The 21568-nt window shown below is 40.9% G+C and overlaps 1 protein-coding gene across 3 annotated transcripts in view; it reads left to right on the top strand.

The window, feature by feature from the left end:
- PLXNA2 (plexin A2) overlaps window positions 1-21568 on the top strand; it is a 533025-nt gene that overhangs the window by 388912 nt on the left and 122545 nt on the right. For all 3 annotated transcript variants that reach the window (XM_048496018.1, XM_048496021.1, XM_048496020.1), the window contains exon 13: window positions 13936-14087. In XM_048496018.1, coding sequence (XP_048351975.1) covers window positions 13936-14087 — 152 coding nt within the window. The remainder of the gene's footprint in view (window positions 1-13935; window positions 14088-21568) is intronic.

Raw genomic sequence — 21568 nt, 5'->3', positions numbered from 1 at the left:
AACCTGTCATGTGAAGGCTTGTGTTTAATCTATAAATCTAATAGCCACACATGGGTTCATCTGTAGATATCTATATCTGCCCACAATGATAGAAAAGAGATTTTTCTCCAAAGAAAAATCTAAAAACAATTGACAGTACATTGGAGGATTTAAATCTGCCCTAAAACAAAAGTGTTGTCTGCACACGTGTCTGCACATATATCTCCAGGCAGCAAGGATGGGTGGTGTGTGTGTGTGTGTTTCAGAAGCACCACTGATTGGGTGGGAGAAGCTGTGCTAAGCCTGGTGTAACGAACTTGCCCCACCCTGAAGGGCTGGCGTACAGCAGGCCAAAGGGAGAAGGCCTTAGCAACAGCCAGAAAAAGAGAAAAAGGCTCCACAAGTAGAGAACCAACCTGATTGGTTGAAAAAGGTCCAGTAACGTTGGGAAAAAGCTAGGGGGAGCCAGTGGGCTTACAGCACGGAGAGTGGAGTTCAGTTCTGATCAGAGGCTGTCAGAGAGCAGAGCAGAGTTGGGCAGTCTGTCAGCTCTGACAGAGAAGGATTTCTGACTCAAGCTGAGGAAGCTTGAGGGAGTGTGTGGAAGGCCCTGAGTCTTGGTGGAGTGTGAACCGCCGCTCAGGTGCCTGGCAGCTAGCCTGCCCAGACATAGTCTGTCCATCCCCTGTTCTAAACCCAGTCACCAAAAGTCCAGTCCGAAAGGGGGGATTTTAGGCCTGAGTAGGGGACTGAGAGGGTAGGTGGCTAGTGTGTGCCAGTCCTACCAGACTTAGACTTGGGGTATATGAATGAGAAAGGGGTGTGTGGAACAGAGACCATCTAGTATCTGTGAAGTAACATCTCAAGAAATAAGTTTTTCCTTCTGCAACCGCTAAGCTTAAGACAAACTTATTCTGTAACCGACAAGCTTCTGAAACCTCTCAAATCACCTGAGAAGCCTCTCTTTCAAGCCATAAATAAACATTTTCAGTTTTGTTCATTTAAAATCTGTTCCAGTGTTTCTTTCTGTCAGTGTCTGTGTTCCCCAGTCAGGGTGGTGTCCCCTTTACGTTACATTGGTGGCAGCGCAGTATAATAAGCGCCTTTTACGTTACACCTGGCAAGGGTGTAGGGAGAAAACGGCACCGATGGCAAAATGGTGGCTGGGTGGCAAAATGGTGGCGCACACACACACACACACACACACATGCAGCCCCGCCTCCATCCCCCCATATACCTTTTTCTGCTGGCTGAAAACAGCTTTCTGCCAGCTGAAAACAGGCCAAGCTGGAGGGGCAGGGCCAGTCCTGGCGAGGGGGTAGGAGGCAGCGTTGGGGGCGCACCCCCCACCCCCTTATAGCTAGCCCTCTGAGGTCCAGAGATCAAGGCTGGGATCTGTGCTAAGCTTAATACTGATTAGGAGGGTGACAGCCCGATTGATGGCAGTGGTGATTAGGGAGAGTGATGCCTTGACAGGCCCAGAGCTGAAGGCCAGGAGTCATGTCAGGTCTGATGTCAGAGACATGGGTGGGGGTAATCGGGAGCTGTGGCAGTCCCGGAGAGTACAGCAGTGATTGGGGAAAGAGAAACCATGACATTGGGGCAGAGGGGAGAGAAGAAGGCTAATAAATAATAAATTCCTCATATTCATTATGCTGTTCTTTGATTAATAGACAAGTCCTTCCTAGTCAAAAACTTAAAAGCCAAAGAAGCAAGAGAGTTGGTCAAGCTTGGAGTAACTGGGACTTTACACAAACACATGGGAGAAATTAATAGGATGAGACACAGCACCTGCTGCAAAGAACACTGGGCAGTGGAATTGTCAGTGAGTCCTGCAAGGTATAGCCTTTCAGCCTTTTCGGCCTAGATATATATGCTGTATTTGTTGGCCATTATGTGAAAATAATTTTTTAAAAAAACTTTTCTCTAGATCTCCTGGAACTAATAATCCAGGATTTTTCCATTGTACCTTAAAAACTGTAAAATGTAAACAAGCCTGAAAATTTGTTTTACCAGTTCAAGCATCCCATATTCACTTGGTTTCGGCTGCTTTGTTAGCAGTCGCCTTTATTTTTCAATAGAATGTAAGTAAAATTCAGACACTGGACTGGCTTTCTGCACAATACTGAGTTTTTCACAGCACTTCCACAGCCACTAGAAACCAAGCCCTGCATCTCTCTTTCAGCTTGATTCTGTGTGACACTGAGACCCACCCACCCTGCCAACCTGATAGGCTCAGTGGATTTTCTCTCACCCCAAGGGGTTTGTTTCCATTTTTATTTTTAATCAATGCCTAGAGCCTTTCTAAAAATAAACAAACTTGCCTTCTCAGCATTTTAATGTTGCTCTTCTCACAGAATTCTCTGTGTTGTTTGCAGAGCTGAGGGTTTGCAAGTCACCAGGAGCAAAGTATCTCGCAAACAATCTTTTATTCCCACTGAACTGTTCAGACAGATATAGCATTTTCAGAAATCAGAGATTTCCCTTCCTTTCTTTGAGCTAAGTGGGGGCAGAGGTGGGGGGTGGAGAAAATAATCAGTCCAGATGTATCCATGCCTTCAACCGTAGGGCATTCTTGGTGACTTTGATCAAATATATGCTGTGGAACATTGCTGCCTTTAGTTAGGTTTGTTCAGAAGAACAGAACTTGGAGGTTTGCGATTTGTCATCTCTGTAAAAGTGCCCACTGACTAAAGAGAATGACCTGGAGCCTCATCCCTCTATGACAAGAGGTTCCAGACCGACTGCGAATAGTGGATGCCACAGATGAGCAGACTTCTTTCAGCTTGATTTGGAAATAAATTTGGCAAGCAGGACATTATCCTAATGTCATTAGAAAATAGTTTGTGTGTTTTTTTCCTTTCTAATCCCAGTCCTGAAAACCATGCTTTGGATTACTTCAGTGAAAATCTGATGGATTCTAAATGGCATTCCCCACCAAAGGGGAACCCTAAGGATATATAGTAATCAGCTACCGTAGGAAAACTTTGTTTCCCTTTCGCTATTGTTTCAGTCCTACTTGGACAGTAGGTTTCAGAAGATTCTGATGAGGGAGTGCTGGCTCAGCTCCTCATGCTATGACCGGTGGGGTTTTGCAAGGCGCCATCTTGTTCCGCTAGGCTTTTCAACATCAACATAAAACTGCTGGGTGAGGACATCTGGAGATTAGGCTAGGCTGGGTGAGGTCATTTGGTGATGGCTAGGCTGTCACCAATATGCTATGACACACAACTCTGTCTCATGCTTCGACAATCCCAGAAAGGGTGCAGAAATCTAGTTTTGAAGTGGATGTAGCCTTATAAACAAATGCTTAATTCCAACAAGATACAAATAGTACTGGTGAGCAAAAGGTGTGACTTGAACTTGTGTCACTCATTCTTGTGTCACTCATTCTGAATAGAAGTGCACTCCCATTGAAGGCAGGTCCATAGTTTGAGGGTGCTCTTAGACCCAGGCCTGCTGCTGCTAATTAAGCAGGTGGCAACTGTGGCAAGGAGTGCCTTCTACCAGTTTTATCTGGTTAGTTAGCTGCAGCATTCCCTGGGCAGAAAAGATCTGGTTCATGTGATTACTGCGGTTCATGGCTTAGTTAGATCAAGATTAGATTACTGCAGTGTGATCTACATTAGTCTGGCCTTGAAAAGTGTTCAAAAACTTAAAATGGTACAGAATGCGGCAACCCAGGAGAAAGTCTTCTTGGTCATCACACTATGGAACTCTCCCCTGTCCCCTTCTTTTGCTGTCTTCAACCAATGAGTGAAGGCTTCTTTGTTTTGTCTCATGTTCCCTCAGTAATTGCAACTTCCTGTTCTATGTTTTAATTATTTTTTATGCTTTAATGAAGTTTTTGTTTGGTTTTATGTATTTGAATACCTTTTTGTTTTTAATTCGTTAACTGCTTTGGTAACCCTGATGAGGACAGAAAGGCAGAGTTTACTTTTGTAAACAAATAAGTAGTTTTTCTCCAATGAAAGAGCTACTTGAGTTGGAGGAAGACTCCTTAAACTGGAGGAAGACTTCAAACTTGAGTTACGTTGGTGTCTGTGTGTGTGTGTGTGTGTGTGAGAGAGAGAGAGAGAGAGAGAGAGAGAGAGAGAATAAATGCATAAACATTGATCAGTGAAATGGTATGAGAGGGATAATGTTATATTCCCAGAGAGTAACAGGGAGAAAGTCATAGGATCACAAGATTCCAGTCCACATTTTCTGTAAACTGGAATGTAAATTCTTCCTATTAGGTCTAATTGCAGTTAATTATTATGTCTGTAGAAATCATGTGATAATTTGTTCAGGGCCTTAATTAATGAGAACCCTGGCTAGCTCTAACCACTCATGGACGTGCCACGGATTCAATTATTAGTTAACACTCTGGAAAATGGATGGAAGGGGAAATTTTGTCAGAAGAAGATTTTTCATGAAAACTTGTTCAATAGAGGAGGTAAACATTTAAACTTGTAATGAGCCTCCAGGGAGTGGAGGTTTAGGAGAATCCTTACTCATTGGCAGAAAAAAAATCAATAAGAGTGTTCATGCTAACATGAAATCTTCTGCATTCAAACAACATGTCACTGGGATGTGCCATGTGTTCCTCTTGACAACATAAATCGTTCCCCTGTTGCTGCAACCTCGGTGATGAAATGAATTTAAAAAATCAGCTTCCTTGTGAACAAGTGGCACTCTGATCTATTCATTTATTTTCAGGGTTCATTAATATATCATTGCTACAACAAACAGCTAACAGGGAGTGGGGGAGAGAGAGAGAGAGCTGTGTCAGGCTGAATAATGGAATTGCTATGCTGAGATAACAATTAGGTTTGGAATGTACTATCAGCTAAGAAGGAGACAAGGAGTGATCATGTCAGGCTGATGAACTAGCACAGAGGATGAGCCCAGCCCCTCCTAGACTCATCCATTGGGGCAAGATATAAATATAAAAATAGGATGAAAAGGCAAGTGGGAAATAGGTGACTTGTTTGCATTTTAGTGCTGCCTTTGGAAGACAAAGGTTCTGCTTTTTCCTTTATTAGATATGGCAGTATAATATCCAAGTTAGTGTATAGTGCAGGACTTTATGGGTTTGTCAAAGTACCCCCTTCGAGAGTAGGGCGGTATACAAAACTTAGAAATAAATAAAAAATAAATAAATAAAATTTTCTCTTGATGCTTTGCCTGCATCTGTGGCTGGCATAGAATCATAGAGTTGGAAGAGACCCCAAGGGCCATCAAGTCCAACCTCCTGCAATGCAGGAACACACAATCAAAGCACTCCCAACATATGTTCATCCAGCCTCTCTTTAAAAACCTCCAAAGAAGGAGACTCCACCACTCTCTGAGGCAATGAATTCTAATGTCGTACAGCCCTGATGGTCAGGAAGTTCTTCCCAATGTTTTATGCAGAATCTCTTTTCTTGCACCTTGAATCCATTACTCTGTGTCCTAGTTTCTGAGGCAGCAGAAAACAAGCTTCCTCCCTTTTTGACATGGCATCCCTTCAAATATTTAAACATAGCTGTCATGTCCCCCCTTAACCTTCGCTTCTCCAGACTAAACATCCCCAGCTCCCTAAGCCTCTCTTCGTAGGGCATCTGACGGGTTTCTTTCTTTCTTGTAATGTATGTTTCCAAATTTGTCTGAAGCCTTGGGAATCAATTACAACTTGCTCAAAACACATTGTCAGAATTTAGGTTCCAAAGTATGACACACAGTGAATTCACCACAGTGAATAACAATGAGGTCAGGACTCCCTCTAGCCATGCAGCATTGGCATGCATGTTTTGGTCTGTGCTTTGTGGGGTAGGAGATGCTGCTTGGCCTGTGTAGTTATACTGTCCTGAGATATCACATTGGTGCAAATTTCTGTCCTATGTTGCTCTGTCAGTATGCTGTACCTTGCAAGATTACATCAACAACTTAGATCTTGAGCTCAGTGTCAACTGTTTTTTTTCTTGCCTATCAGACCATAGATTGAGCTGTTGGAGATTGCAGTGGGTAATAGAACATTATTATTTTTTTAAAAAATACTTATTTTTTAACATCCTTCTTTACTCACTGCTGGGGACCCAGGTGGCTTACATTGTTCCTTCACTTCCATTTTATCCTCTGTGCAGTCCATCTGTGCCTATGTATCTACCAATCCTTTTTTGCTGGAAGAAGCTGAGTAATCTTTCTAGAAGCTCATGTGATTCCAGGCATGTGACTTCAACTATTAACTCTTGCTTGACTGTATGATGCAGGCACTTGTAAAATCTTAAATGTTAGGCTGACAATATGTGACTGCCTAGTGTCACTCAGGGAGTTCCCAGATCTTAGTCTGACACTCTAACCACTATACCACACCACACTAGGCCCACTATGCAGGAAGATAACACAGTTTTTCCTTTCCAAGCTTGTTTAAAATATGTGTACTTTATTTTGAATGTAATAGGGTAGTAGAACCCAATTATTTGTGGCTATGGTGTTTGATAAAATATACTTGTCCCCATAGGTACTTGCTCCTGAGCAACACCTTCATAATGGTAATACTTTGCCTTATAAGAGCTGTCTTCATCCAGCGATTGTCAAGCATTTTAGATACTTCAGACAGCTGGAGCAAAGTGACACACTGGGATTAGAGCTCACAAGAAGCTAATTTCCTTTTCTAAATGTTAACATGAGTTATAGCAGTGGAAAATTATTTTTAAAAAACCCTTCTTTTCCAGATTTTTTTGTAAGAAAGGGGGTGGTAAAGATGGCTACAGATCCTGCACTGTAACATCCCACTCCAGCTGGAGGCTGTACTTATACTGAAGTAGCCTTCTGAATGTATATTTCCTGGCTGGTTGGGGAGTTCTGTGAGCGAATGGAAACTGTGCTTGTTATTCATCCAGCCAATCCAATAGCAGAGCAGTGTGTATATTATCTTTAAAAGACAGGAAACCTCACTGATGAACTGTTCAGGAGCAGGAGCAGAAGTCTGGATTCATATTCACTTCTGCTTTCCTGTCAAGTGACAGGATTAAGAGGAGTGAATTTTTAAAAGGGGCTATGAGTACATATTGACTGGCAGGCCTCTTGCTATGGTGAGAGGCTTCCTACCAGTAGACCTTGTTGCCCACAGCTGCTCTGATCAGTTGTGGGAGGGGGTGAAAAGCCAGCACTGTCTGTATGGCAACTTCAGCTCTGGTTTTATCTTAGCTTTTCTGGCAATTCCTACAGCTACTCAACTTCACTTCTGGGTTTTACCTTAAGAAACATCAGGGTACAGAAGATAGCATGCCCCCGATGTCCCTTCCCCCAAAGCTTTCTCTGATTGCCAAACATGGCCAGGCAACCGTAAGATTAAAAAATAAATAAAACTCCAATTGCTACACATATGCTCTTTTTTCATCATGTCCTCAAAAATAAACATTGATTATAAATTATCATTAGATAGCTTTGATTTTGTTGTGATGCATAGTACCCCTCCTCCTGCCCAAATGGACACTGCGGTCCTAAAGCAAGACTTGGGAACAGCACCAACATGACTGTCCTGATCCCTTAATGATGGCTGGTATCTTAAAATGCTGGTGGAAACCTAGGAAAGAGCTTAGTCTACATAACTGGGGACAGTGAATCTACAGAATAATAAAATCAAGAAACTCCAGGTTTTTTTTAGCTTTGGAATTGATGCTACAAACCAGGGGTTTTTTGTTTTCTGTTTTTATTTTTTGCTGGGCTTTTGGCCTGGTCCATTTCTGTGTACAAGGTTCTCTGTAACCATATCCTTTAATTTTTAGCTGCCTTCTGTGATTATGACTGGATTTCCCCAGCTGTAATTAATTGAATGCATCTGTTCTAACCCCGGGGCTGCATTGTGACACAGTTCCTTCAAAACTGTTCAATTAGTGGCCACTAAAATCTAGGTCGAATAGGAAGTCTGGTTTGGGTATTTTCCAGGTCAGAACATTTGGAAAATGGAAAGGCATTACTGCCTTGTTTGACGCTGTAGTCAGTTTTTGTTGACTCAAGTTGGGTAAGAAATGTTAACGGCATTTCAGAGAATGACAAGCAATGGGCTTTACTGGAGAGGGGCAAAGCAGCTCAGCTTGTCATGCAAATGCTGCTGCAAATTCTTTTTTTTTAAAAATAACACACAGTGGTAAAGAAAATAACTGTCAAGAACCATGAACCATTGTGTTTGGGTGACTTGTAAACATTAGCAACAGCAGATCTTCAGCACTCAGTATAATATAATGCAATTTGATTGTTGTATAGTGTCTTTTGAGACACATGATGCTTTGCAAAAATAAATGAAACAAGATGCACTACAGAGTGTGAGTTACAGAAAGAAGGAATGTAACAGACACTACACAGTGAACAAATCAAAGCTTTTAGTCCCGGGACTGAGTGCACAGGAGGAAATGGGAATTGAGGCAAAGGCAAGAGAATGAACAATTAGTTTTAAAATACAATGGCAGCGGTTCTATCTAGAATGGCACCAGCATGGTTCAGCGTATTTTAGAAAGGTTTTCCGCATTCAGTCATAAGACTAAAAATATACAAATGGTATAGAATCAAACCAGAAGTTAGTAAAATTAAAAAGTGGAGATAAAAGGACTGGGATTTCCTGGGATTTGAATGGCACTAGGAAAGTGATGGGATATATTAAACTAGGAGGCAGCATTGAGTGAGAACTATCTGGATAGAAGAATGTCCTGGCACAGTCTGTGAAGGAAGAGCACATAGAGCGAAAGGATTTAGTAGAGGATACAGGTTTAGTGTGGCCACTTAGCACCAGGAGTCTAGCCAGTTGTGATTGTTTTTTTAAAGAAACACTCAGGATTGGCCTGTCAGTGCTCTGAGCCCTCCTCCCTGGCTGCAGCCTGTGCTGGCCCTGTGCCACTCTGGAAATGCTGAGGCCTGTTGAGAGCAGCCGGGTTGGGGCTGTGCCTGCTGAGGCCTGTTCTTGCTACCCAAGTAATTCAACCAGTTCCCTTCAACTTCTTCTGGCTTTCAGGAAGCTCTAGTGTTTGCTGGAAAGGGCAGGGTTGCCCCATTCAGGGTGTCCTGTGGTCCTTGGGCAACTGTCTTGGTAAGAAAGGAGGTTGGGGAAGCCTATGGAGTCGTGGGAGGCAGCCCCGACCTTGGACACATTCTATATTTCATTAAACAGTCTGTTATGAAAGAAAACTGTTTTCCCTTGACGTGTTTGAAGTAGAGATGTTAGTTCTGAATCAGCACTTCAAAATCAAAGGTCTTGCCTTCTTTTGTTCTTTTTGTTGTTAAACTTATAAAACAAATGTTATTTTCTGATCTTATTAAAGATAGAGTTCCAAAGCTGTTTTTTTGGTTATTTGATCACAGTCTTGTTTCCAGCATGCATAAAGGTTGCAACTCATGAGCTCAGTTCTCTACATCTATCCTGAGATATTTTTCAAGGCATGATTAACAGCTATATTGACATGTGTCCAAGCAAGTTATTGTGAGGGGTCAGTATGCCCAGCAAATGAAGCTGAGCTGTGTTCCACGTGTTAAAAATTGTGGCTAGAATAACCTTGGGAACTGACTATATTTTTGGAAAGCAATAGAAGGGTCTTGTTTTCACCACAAACCACTAACAGCCAGAAATGTTAGTGTATGCTCTGGTGGCCCTGACCTGAATAGCCCAGACTAGCCTGATCTTGATGGATCTTGAAAGCTAAGCAAGGTTGGTCCTTATGAGTATTTGGGGGAATTCTAAGGTCATGATGTGGAGGCAGGCTATGGCAAACCACCTCTGAACATCTCTCATCTTGAAAACCCCAAAGGGTCTTCGTAAGTCAGCTGTTACTTGATGGCAAAAAATGTTCTAGTGATGGATTATGCTTATTTCTGAGTTTAAACTTCTGACTGATTCTATCCTGTGGAGTTGGATGGAGTTGCTGCCCTTTTGAAGACTGTGAAGTGGTTATGTCAGAACAAATAGGCAGTGCATGAAGTAAACTCTCCTAATATTTCAAAAAGACATTTAAGGAGGTGTGAATGCTTTGCTCCCTAATAAAATGTGGTATTTTGCATGCAAAGTCTGTCCAAAGTGGAGCTTAATGAAGTTCTCCAGAGTAAGTGTCAAGCCTTTTAACGTTACTAGGTTTTATAAAAGTCTATAAAAAGGAAGCCAATCCTACTCTCTGAGCATAGGTTTCCACAACTAACATCTAGCTGTTACCTCCCACCAGCTTTCTCGTGTTCTGCCATGGCAAGCACAGATTCTGCCTCCCATGACCGGAAGATGTTGGGACATGAGTCACATGCCAGGAAGACATGATTCGTATACGGGGCTTGGAATGATTATAGTGCATTAACCAGTCTTCCAAGATAGACAAAGTAGTTTGGTTCCTTATGTTTAGAGCCCACATGAAAAATACGAGATGAAATGCAAGATGACACTAATGAAGGATAAAAGGAGTGTCAGGATGAGCCATGAACTCTGTCTATGGATATATTTGTGCTGGCTCCTTGTGCATTAATTTCCCATTGATGTAGATTTAACTCACACATCTGGTGTGTGACATCTGCACAAGAAACAGCTGGCAATTGGTACAGCTGTTGGATTATTGTGTTTAAAGTCATATTGGAATGACAGCTTGCTGGAGTATGGCCAAATTATGTCACTTGGCTTTATAAAGCACCACAAAATTTAACTCAGGCTTTTGCCATCTCGGTTTCTGTCTGAGGGTTTGTAGAAAGAATTTGCCTAATCAAGTCCTCCCTTCTTTTCTCTTCCTTCACTGTCTCCTTAGTAGTTGAAACTTAGATTGTGAAATTCTTGGGGTAGGGATTTGACTTTTATTTAAAGGTGTCATGTGCCTTGATGGCATGCATGTGAGAGAAAGGTGACATGTGCATTGATACGTGCACATGACAGAAAGACTCATATTTTTGTTGGACTTTGTCTTCCTTGCTTGTATGTGTGCATATGTGAGTCTTGGTTGCGGGTTGTATGATAATGTTGTTACAGTTCTATATATAATGAATAAAGGTGGTAAGTTTATTATTTGTTAACACATACAGCCATGAGCCCCTACAGAGAGCCTCATTACTTCAGAGAATCTCACTTTGAATGAGAATAAGTTAAAATGTTCATTAAATATGGGAGTACAGGGGGAACACAGAACTGAAGGTAAAAATACTGCATTGTGTATATCAAATGGGCACAAAATATCATGTAGTGCAGCCAGCACTACCTAAGACTTTCCCAGGTACTGATCTAAAAGAGTGACAACTCACTTGTTTAGTGATCCTGAAGGCAAACTCCATTCACTAAGCAAGTACATTCGTTTGAATATGCAATTACTGACCTCATGACATACATGAGAATCTTGCATGAATTGTGTGAAATAATATTTAGCTAGTATTTAGCTGACACAGAGGGGCATGTTCCATAAAAATATTCACCTCCATGAAAATAAATCCATCTTTTCACCTCTTTACAAAGTAGTTCATAAATGGTCGGGTGCCTGAGGAAGAGGGACATACATCCTTTCTGAGGAGAAAATTTGTCCAATGTTCCCTCCCACTGAGTTGTGCATTCAAGTATCTGTCCGACTTATGCATTGCATTGCAGAAGAATGGTATCCACATTCAGATGCACATCTGAATAAGTGTCTGAATGCAGATGCTGTACATTGGAGAATTTTCTGTGGGGATACTCAGTTAAATGTGCATGAAACATACATGGGGAAAAAAACAGTTTCCCACTCTTTCCGAAATCTCACCATTATAATTTTCATGGCAATACAAACAAACCTTGATGACAAATCAGTGCAATGCTAATCTAAAGAGATAAATGGCAACTGATAGCAATATATGTACTCACAGAGCGAGTTAACAAAACAGGCCCAGTGCAGTGTGATATATTGCTACCCATAGCACAGTATACTTTTTTCTGGTTCTGATTATTCCAGAATGTTTTGACTGCAAGACTGAATTCAGATCACTTTGCATTCACACAAAGACTTTTACAAGTACTGTGTAATAGGATTGCCACATGACTGTGTTTCTTGAAGTAATCTCACATATAATGAAGTCCCAGCTGCCATGTTTTCAACAAACCTCAAAATCTGCCCTGTTGCTTATTACAAAATCTCCTGTTCACAGGGGTAGTGGGAAAGTACCAAATCCTGCAGTTTGTATGAGAGGTTTTTTCAGGTTTTTAAAGTTCTTTTTTCAAAACCTTGAATGATGAAAATGTGGGAATATCAGTTTTCCCTTCATAATAAAATAACTTTATCACCTCTGTGTATGTAGGAGGAAATTTGAATGTGAACCTATATCATAGAATGTTAGACACAATTTAAAAGAATGTTAGGAGCTAGAAAGCAACTGAAGAATTGGATTTTATTTTTATTTATTTTTAATCTTTTGGTCCAGTTCTAAATTACATCATCTTAAGGCAGTTGAACTCAATGGGTGTAAATGCACAGGATGGCACCCTTCATCTCATATATGCTTGAGGTTTGGTGTGATAACTCTGTTCTCATTAAGTGATATCATATGTAGATACCTCTTATCATCAGAAAATTGTAATGTAATATACAGCGAATTCCTTTCCCACTATTTCCTTTGCACTGACCTATGACCAACTAACTTTCCACAGGCACAAGGCCATTAAGTTATTTCTGCTCCCATAATGTTCAAAGAATGTGTTCACATTGGCAGGTTTTCACATTAATGGTATCTGAAAGTACTGCTGCTGTCTTGCCCAGCTCACACTTCATTGCATAGTCTGTCCAATTAATGCTTCACTTCCAGGTGTCTTTGTATAGTACCTCATTAAACAGGGGCTAATCCTTCCCGGGGTACTCCTTGTTTATCTTTGGACAAATGTTTTTGTTTCTATGTTCGTTAGATTGGTTTTGTGATTCCCCATTTTATTATCAAACTGTTTTTTTCCTTACGTTTTTAAAAGATACTGATCGGTTTTGCACAACACAAATAAGATGTCCTAAAGATGCAAAAAAAAAGGTGTCTTGGGGAGGAACTGGGTTCAACTTTTCCCCCAAGACATCCTCGGAATGCTTATTTCAGCCCAAGCCGTCTTATTTTGAAGATGCTGGAAGGAGGACTTTTTTCCTCAAGTTATCTGCAAGACGTCTCCTACCTGGCTGTTCGGAGTTCAGGAGCTCAGGAGGCGTCTTGTGTTTCCTGGCCAAGGCGCATTCCGCATGGGCCAAAAACAGCGGTGTGAAAACAGTGTAAAATGGTTTTAAACGGTGTAAAATGGTTTACACCATTTTCACACCACTGTTTTTGGCCCATGTGGAATCCGCCCAACCGATAATCTCTCTGGTCAGTTTCCTCCTCAGCTTGCCCCTGACATTTTATGTGCTGCTGAAGGGATGCTCCCTGCCTCCATTTGCTGAAGGTTGCCCCAGGACTTTTGCTCTACAGGTTCCAATCCTGGGTGCCTTTTCAGCCCAAAGAGTACATAGTTGTACTCAGTTCGTCCGGCCTATTCTGGAAATCGTGGGGAAAGGAAGAGAAGGAGTTTGTAAGCTGCTTTGAGACTCCTAACAAGGGAGAAAGACAGAGTATAGATCCAAACTCTTCTTATTCTCTTCATGTCAATATGCTCTTCATGTCTCTGCTCCTAGGGCTTTTGGACAGATGGCTTCTTACCCTGAACCAATTCCCTCTCTGAAAAACCTGCTCTATTCTTTACTTTCTTAGATTCTTTATATTTGCAACATTCTTCGTTTGTAATATGTTCCTCTTTCGATAAAAACTCCTTTATGGAGTCAAAGTTCTCATTACTTCTTGGTCTAATCTCCTAAAGATGGCTTCTGGTGTACATTGGGAGAGAATCTTGCTGTTATCACCTCTTGCTGAGCCACCTTTTATCCTCAAATTTCAAGGAGGGACCTGGCAGGCTAATTCATATTCCTTATACCAAGCCATTTTCAGGCTTTTTAGTATGGCCTTATTTGTATTGTAAACATTATACTTTGCTTTCTTCCTCAGATTTTAACGGTGTCAGGTCCACCAGAAGGAGGAACCCGAGTGACAATTCGGGGCGTTAACCTGGGCTTGGATTTCTCTGAGATCACCCACAACGTTCATGTGGCTGGTGTGGAATGTACGCCACTGGAGGAACAGTATATAATTGCTGAGCAGTGAGTAGAAATGGCTGCATTTTATTGTTTATATAAGGGCCATTGCATCTTGCATTGAATGGGAAACGAAGTATAATTCCATGCATTGTGGTTTTTAAACTACGAATCTTTACAGACAATTTGAATAGGATAAACATATAAGCCTTCATGTGCTATTTGTATTATAAATCCTATAACTGACTTCTATCACAGTATTTATTTACTTTGTTATTTTATATATTCTTAGTATTCAATAATAATAAAATAAGATTATTAATATTGTTATATACAAGATCCAACCTTTATACTTAGAGGCAATCCCTATGTTATTCACTAAAGCTTATTCCCAGGAATGTATCTTTAGGATTACGGTCTGAAGTGACTTGTGAAGACAGTGAAGACAGTGCAGGCCTACACTGGTGGATTTGCTTTCCCCGGGGCACTTATCCCAGGGGAGGGGCAAATCCACTGGCAGGCTGAGGCACCTGAACACAGCACAGAATGCCACATCAGCAGCACTGTGCTGCTGCTGGCCTGCCGGTTAGCTGGCTTCCACTCTGGCTTTCCTTTGGATATGCAGTGGCCCAGGGCTTGAACCTACTTCTCCCTTTTGAGTTACATTTGTCCATTGACTCACTGGAGGGCCTTTCAGTGGCAGAGAGGTTTTGCTTTGCATTTTGCTGCTGTGGTGCCAAAAAGCCCTCAGGAGGCCGCAGGGTGGTGCTGCAGCACATCAGCCCTGGCCATCAAGGTCCCTGGTTTGGGCCGCCCAACTCATAAAATGCATTACTGTAAAATGAGATGTATTTCATAATGGCTTCAATTCAATGTAAAATTATTAACTTGTATTAAGGATTATTACTTATACTGTAATTACCCTGGGATAGTATCTGGGGTCTTTAGGGTTAATTCCTTCCTATGAGTCATAAGGAGGATCCAAGTATCATTTCTTTGCATCTGATATAAAGTTGTAACATGCCTTTCTCCTCCCATTTCTGTACAGTTTTTTGGGTCATGAAAAAATAAAATCTGTATGTTATTTCTGAAATGGCATAAATAGACCACGTTACGGTTATATTCTCCCTATTCATTGCTTTTGAGTTTAGGTAAAGCATACCTATTTTCCCCACATGTTTGAACAGTAAAGCTCACTGACCATGATCTCTGGACATATAAATAAAAAATACTAAATGTCTCATCTTAATGCTACTTCAAAAAATGAAGTTCTGTGTGTAAGAACTTTCATTAAGCTGGAATTAATTGAATCTTTTTAATATCTTGATTCATCTCCCCACCCATCTATTTTAATTGGTGTCTAACTGTGATGTCCCTTTAGTGAACCCCTAAACATGGAAGGGGGTGGTAGATGCTGAAACACTCCAAAACAATTAATCCCTGTATGCAAGAGATTATAAGAGGCATCAAATGTATCATCTTGGGCACTGGGTGGGTGAGGGGTTCTCAGTGCAATCCTGAGGGGGAGGTAGCTGTTCCATGGCCCAGGATGGTGCAGCCACAGACATCCAAGCCACCTCCAAACAGACAGCAACCCAAAACAACACTGCCCCTTCCCCTGTGAAAACGGCCTATTCAGCTCAAAGGGTTGTGCCACTGATATTGTTGGCATAAGTCTGTGCTGGCAAATAGAGCATTCCCGAGCTGAAAGGGCTCAGGAAGCCAACTAAATCCAGCCCTTTCTCTGGGAATGCCCTCAAGTGCTTCCTGCCCATTTCAAGCAGCTCACTGGTGCCAATGCAAGTGACTTTGCACCAGCGTAAATGCCTCATATGGCAGCTCAAGTGGCATTTATGTCAGGATCACTCTGGCTCATGGACAGTTTCGGGACCCCCCTCCAGGATTCCACTGTCTGTAATTTTTTTTATCATTCATGCCTTAGATATATCCAGATTAAGACTACAGTAAAGTGCTTTGTATCTGGTTGCCTTTGGATAGCATCCAGAAATTACAGCCGGCTCATAATACAGTACTTAGGTTGTTAACTGAGGTCAGCCACATGTCAGTTTTTTTACATTAACTTCCAGTTTGTTTCAAGTGTTGAACTTAACCCTTGAACATGTCAGGGCCCAGGATATTCCAAGAACTACTTAATCCTATTAGAACTGCTGTACATATCTATAGATCTTCCTCAAAGGTTATGCTCCATATGCCTTAGGCTTTGCAGGTGGTTTGAGGGAGATGGAGCATATATATGTGGCATATAAATTTCTATATATATATAAAGCTAACAGTGTTTTTGTTGATGATAGTATACCTCAGTAACTGCTGGGCCAATTCTTCTGAAAATTCCCAGCCATTATAGTCAGCCAGGCGAGAGTGTTTTTAGATGTTCATATACCTGAAATTTCACACCTGGCCCAGGTAAGATGCCTTTTTCCTGGCGCTCCATGGTGAAGGACATGCAGCTGCCTGTGTGTAACTGTCACCCTTAGAATGTTCGTGCTGCTTAGAATATTCACTCAGATGGCCAGATATGAGCAATGAAAACAGTACATAGGCAATAACTTGAGTGGAAGTGAAACACATACACACACATACACACGAGGGAGAGGGAGAGGGAAGGGAGGGAGAGGGAGGGAGGGGTGGCATGCAAGGGAAGAGAGGGAGGGAGAGGAAAGGGATGGAGGGGGAGGCATGCAAGGGAAGAGAAGTGAGAGAGGGGAGAGAGTGAGGGATGGCATGCAAGGGAGGGGAAGCAGGGGGCCCAGCATCTTGATATGACCCACCCACCCTAGTGGAGGGGAAGGGAGGGGGAGGGGTGGCATGCAAGGGAAGAGAAGTGAGGAAGGGAAGAGAGTGAGGGGCGACATGCAAGGGACAGGAGGGAGGGGCCAGGCACCCTAGATTCCCTGAATACTGCGGTTACAGTTAAGAAAACCAGGCACGCATTACTCAGGAGTAAGCTCGGTACAGCAACCGTGACATATTTTGAATGGCTGCGTCGCACCCCTCAGAGGGTTTCCTCAGAAGCGACACCCATTGCCACCAACCAAACTTACTCCCAGGTAAAGGATCATGACCAGCCAGCCTAGATGTGTGGGAGGGGTGCCTTTCCATTCCCCCCCCCAAGGAATGCGGGCACACACATCTATGACATTGCACAGTATCAAGCTGCGTGTTTGCATGACCACGTACTGCTGGCCTCTGCAGTTGATTTGCTGCTACTGTTCCTTTCCCATTTCACCACAATAAGCCACAGCAACGCGTGGCCGGGCCCTGCTAGTTTCAAATAAATAGAAGTTCACTAGATTGTCCCACGAGGGACGGATTTTCATCAGTGATGCCAAAACTGGAAAAATCACCTTTCTTTTCCAGTGTTAAGTTAAAGTGATGCTTTTAAGGAAATTTTTAGGACAAGTTTATTTTTTCAGCTTTCTGCTTTTTTATTGGTCTAAAGTGAAAGTTTTTCTAAGCGGCTATCTTTCTAAATTCAATAAATAAGGGAGTAGGGACAAAATATATTTTTGAGATAGGGAAAGCATAAAAACTGGAACTTTTGCAAGTTATTGTTGTCTTGCCAAGTCTTACACCCTTTGTTTAAGAACAAAAGGCAAAGGGCTCAGAGGAACTCCAACCCAATTCCTTGGTGCAGAAAGTCTGCTGGCTTGTGTTAACTATTGTTAGCCATCCTATGGTCTTAATATGGGAATGAATGAATGAATGAATGAATGAATGAATGAATGAATGAATGAATGAATGAATGAATGAATGAATGAATGAATGAATGAATGAACTTTAAGGGGTTGTGCAGCCCCAAAGTTACCAATGCAGGTAAAATCTTATATGGGACTATTTGTCCACCTCTGAATGCAGTGCTACATTTACAGTGCTACATTTACAGTACATTTACAGAGCTACTGTATCACAGTCTGCTGTGCATTGAAAGCTAGTGTGCAAGGGAGAGAACTTCCCAATTCTCTGGTGAATTTTTCAGAGTGCAAAAAAGTTTGACTTGGCACCTTTTCAAATGATTATTCCCCCTACACAGTCTGACATGAAATCATCCCACCCAGTTCTTCCTGCCCATTTGAATATAGCTTTCTAGCTGTTTTGTTTTACAAAGCCATAACTCTTTTCTAAGGGCCAACATGTAAGTGGCATTTTGTTGGAAAACATCTGTTGTTAATATTTTATGCTTAATTGACCCTGTCTCAGTACCAGGATGGCTTCTGGAATCACCTTCTATCACTGCCACTTAGATGGCTCTATATTCCTGTTATTTCCTTCTTTCTGGTTCCGTGGCACTGCACAAATCACATCCTGTACCTGTCAGTCCACATTCTCAGTTAGTATAAATCAACAGTGCTCCAATGATCTAGGCCAGCTTGCACCAGCTAGGAAACAAGAGTCTAGATTTTATCTCAGGAATTAAATGACACTTTAAAACTTTTATTAAGCATTGTGTTTCCCTCTGAGTCTGGGCTCCTGCTTTGCTAAGCAACTTTCCTGATGAGCACCTTGCCGTTTATGCTCAGCCTCCTCCCCACTCCAATTGGAATGCATCCCGCCGTGCCTCCGGATGCAGGCAACCATTTGTTAACTGTGTGAGGCAGTGACAGCAGTTTAATCCGAATAGGCCTCTGCTGGAGTCAATTCATTTATTTCACTAAGAAAAATGTCAGTTGAAAATTAGAAAATAGGCATGTAACAAAGGACGGGCAAACAACCCTTCTCTGGTGACACATGTCCCTGTGTTAGCTGCTTATTTGTTTGTTTTTGTGGCATTTCTGTTGCGGTGGAGGTGGGGGGAGTTGTTGTACTAAAAGGAGGCACATGCCAGAAAATGCTCCTCTATGCAGGATAAGGAGAACATATTAAGTCTTTTTTTTCTTTTTTCATGTAGCGACAGCTTAAAATAGTTGCAATTATGAGTCAGAAGTTCTATGTTCTAGTTATAGCTGTCCACATGGCTCAGGGCTGGGGGGCTGGAAGGAGTAAATTATGGCCATATGGAGGTACATTGTGTTAGAATCTCTCCCAGAAAGTCTAATAATTTTTGGTAAGAGTTTTTGAAAAAGTCAGTTTTCGAATTATTTGAACCATATAATGTCAGTATTCATACTGTTCCTTCTGATAATCAAATCTTTAAAATCAAATACTTTCTATTTTGATCTCTTAATATTTCCAAACTTGGGTTATTCACCTGCATTGCAACACTTTTTTTGTAGATCTGTCCAGATACTATGTATACTTTACCTAATAGATGTGAGTGTTCTTGTTCCTCTTAATACATGGTCTTGTTCTTTTTTAATGTGGGTTTCTTAGACAGATAATTTTTTTTAGTTGAGTAATTTTTTTGAACATTTAGAAGGTGACTGTAATCCATTCAAATTTGTGAAAAGATTTAATTCATTCATTTTCCCCCTCTTTTTTCGATTTTTTATCGCTCCTTCTTCATCTCTGGATGTGGCTCCTGCATCTTCCAATTCCGAGCTTTAGACTCAATCTTCTGCTAACAATTCTCGCATAAATAGTTTGACTTGCTCGGATCTCATTATTTTTGTACTTTTTGTAAAAATATTTCTAAAAAGCAAAGGAAATTTTCCAATAATAATATATTTCCTTCTCTTACAGCACTTGCTTCAGAGTTCCAAATTCTTTCCTTTCCTTTTTAAATATTTTGCTAAGAGCTAAATCCTGGAATAACTTCATTTCCCCCCTTTTTTGCGAGTAGATTTTTCTATATTGTATTAAGATTGTATCATTTTTTTATGAATAAAGCTGACTAATATATCACACAGTAGCTTATTTTGGGTTGTGAAATGATTCTAAAAATTTGTTCACTTTCTAAGAAGTCACCTTGCACTTTCAAAAAAAATCTCATAGTAATTTCTGAAATTCTTTCTTTAAGTCCAGCTCTCCAAATTCTTCCAGAATTTTGTGAAAACGTAAATTTTGGCTTCTGAGTTCCAAGACTTCATTTTTGTTATTTGCTTCTGGCCCCTTCCGCACATGCAGAATAATGCACTTTCAATCCACTTTCACAATTGGTTACAAGTGGATTTTGCTATTCTGCACCGTAAAATCCAGCGTCAAAGGGCGTTGAAAGTGGATTGAAAGTGCACTATTCTACATGTGTGGAAGGGGCCTCTGTTAAAACACCTTGCTTGTAGATCTGGTGCTAAATCAATTTCTTTGTGTTTTGCTGTGATTCCTTGAATATCCAACTTATTTTCTTGAATTTTTTTTACTTATTTCCTGCAGTCCACATGCTATTTCTGGTATTTTTTGTCTTTCTTTACTTTAACAACATTCTGTTCTTTTGTCTGTTTGCTGTACTGGAGTTAAAACGTTTTTATTTTCTTGTTATAACTCTGTTGAAAGAGCTTCAATTTGTTGTGAAAGAGATTACATTATTTTCTCATTCATTATATCTGTATCATGTTCTGAACTGTATTTTTTCCCCTTCTGGTTCCCGATGTCATCATTCTTAATTTTCACAATATTTTTCCCTGTTTAAATACTATTTAAAATTTTCCATATAACCATCTAATCTACCTTAATTCTATATAAACAATTGCTACCTTAACTGCAAACTTGAGAGTTAATAAATATTGATATAAATATGTTATTATCTAAGCCTCTAAAGTAAATAAAAAGTTTGAATTACTTTGAATCATTTGAATTACTGTAGCCATTTTTTTTCATTATTGTGCTCCAATTTCAATACCACCTTGCAAATTAATCGTGGGTTTCAGATACTAAGGGGATCAAATGCAGATGGAGATTAAGTATAGAAGAGAAACTCAATTTTTATCATTAAATTTGAATGTGATTGTATAAAATGGAAAAAAGGTAGGGTCTAGTGATGTTATGAGTGTACAATATGGGTATTTAACCAAGATCCAAAGAAAACTTGTTAAGAATTATCTATCTGGTTGTTTTTTGATGATCTATTCAAACTTGGTTTACCAAAATTTAGCTAATCCACCATTCCAGGGTGTGTATACTCTGTTAATATCGACAGAATTGCTAGTACTCATGTCTGGGGTTTGCCTTTCCAAGAGCCCTTCATGCCATGAAGCCTTGCCTTCCCTCAAGCCTAGATAGAAAGCAAAAACCACTTGAATGGTATCATTGAGCAACAGTTTGCCCCCTCACTGATAGTTCAAGGTTTAACAAAAGAACTTGACTGATCCCTGAATTTGCCTTTTCTAGTGCAGCTTTTTTTCAAAAAAAGTAATACTGCAGAACTACTAAGCAAGGTAAAGCTCTTTCAAAGGGTACAAAGCTTTTGTGAACCATGAGGCTCAGAGTGGTTTATCCTGAGCGTGGCTTTCCCTATGGATAATCAGGTTCAGCAAGGATCAGATTCTGAAGGCAAAGGCTGTTTCAACTGCTTGAGCTCTGGTCAGTGGTGCTCACATATTTGAATTAATGTCTGTAGAATTGGAAAGAGTGGAGTTCATAATATGACAGTCCTACTTTTAAAATGATATTGCATGTAAATGCTAACAATCATAGAAGAATTGGTTGTAGAGAAG

Source organism: Sphaerodactylus townsendi, linkage group LG05 (genome assembly GCF_021028975.2).
Source record: "Sphaerodactylus townsendi isolate TG3544 linkage group LG05, MPM_Stown_v2.3, whole genome shotgun sequence".
Lineage (NCBI taxonomy): Eukaryota > Metazoa > Chordata > Lepidosauria > Squamata > Sphaerodactylidae > Sphaerodactylus > Sphaerodactylus townsendi.
The sequence above is the reverse complement of the archived record's forward strand: the minus strand, read 5'-3'. Positions and strand labels throughout refer to the sequence as shown.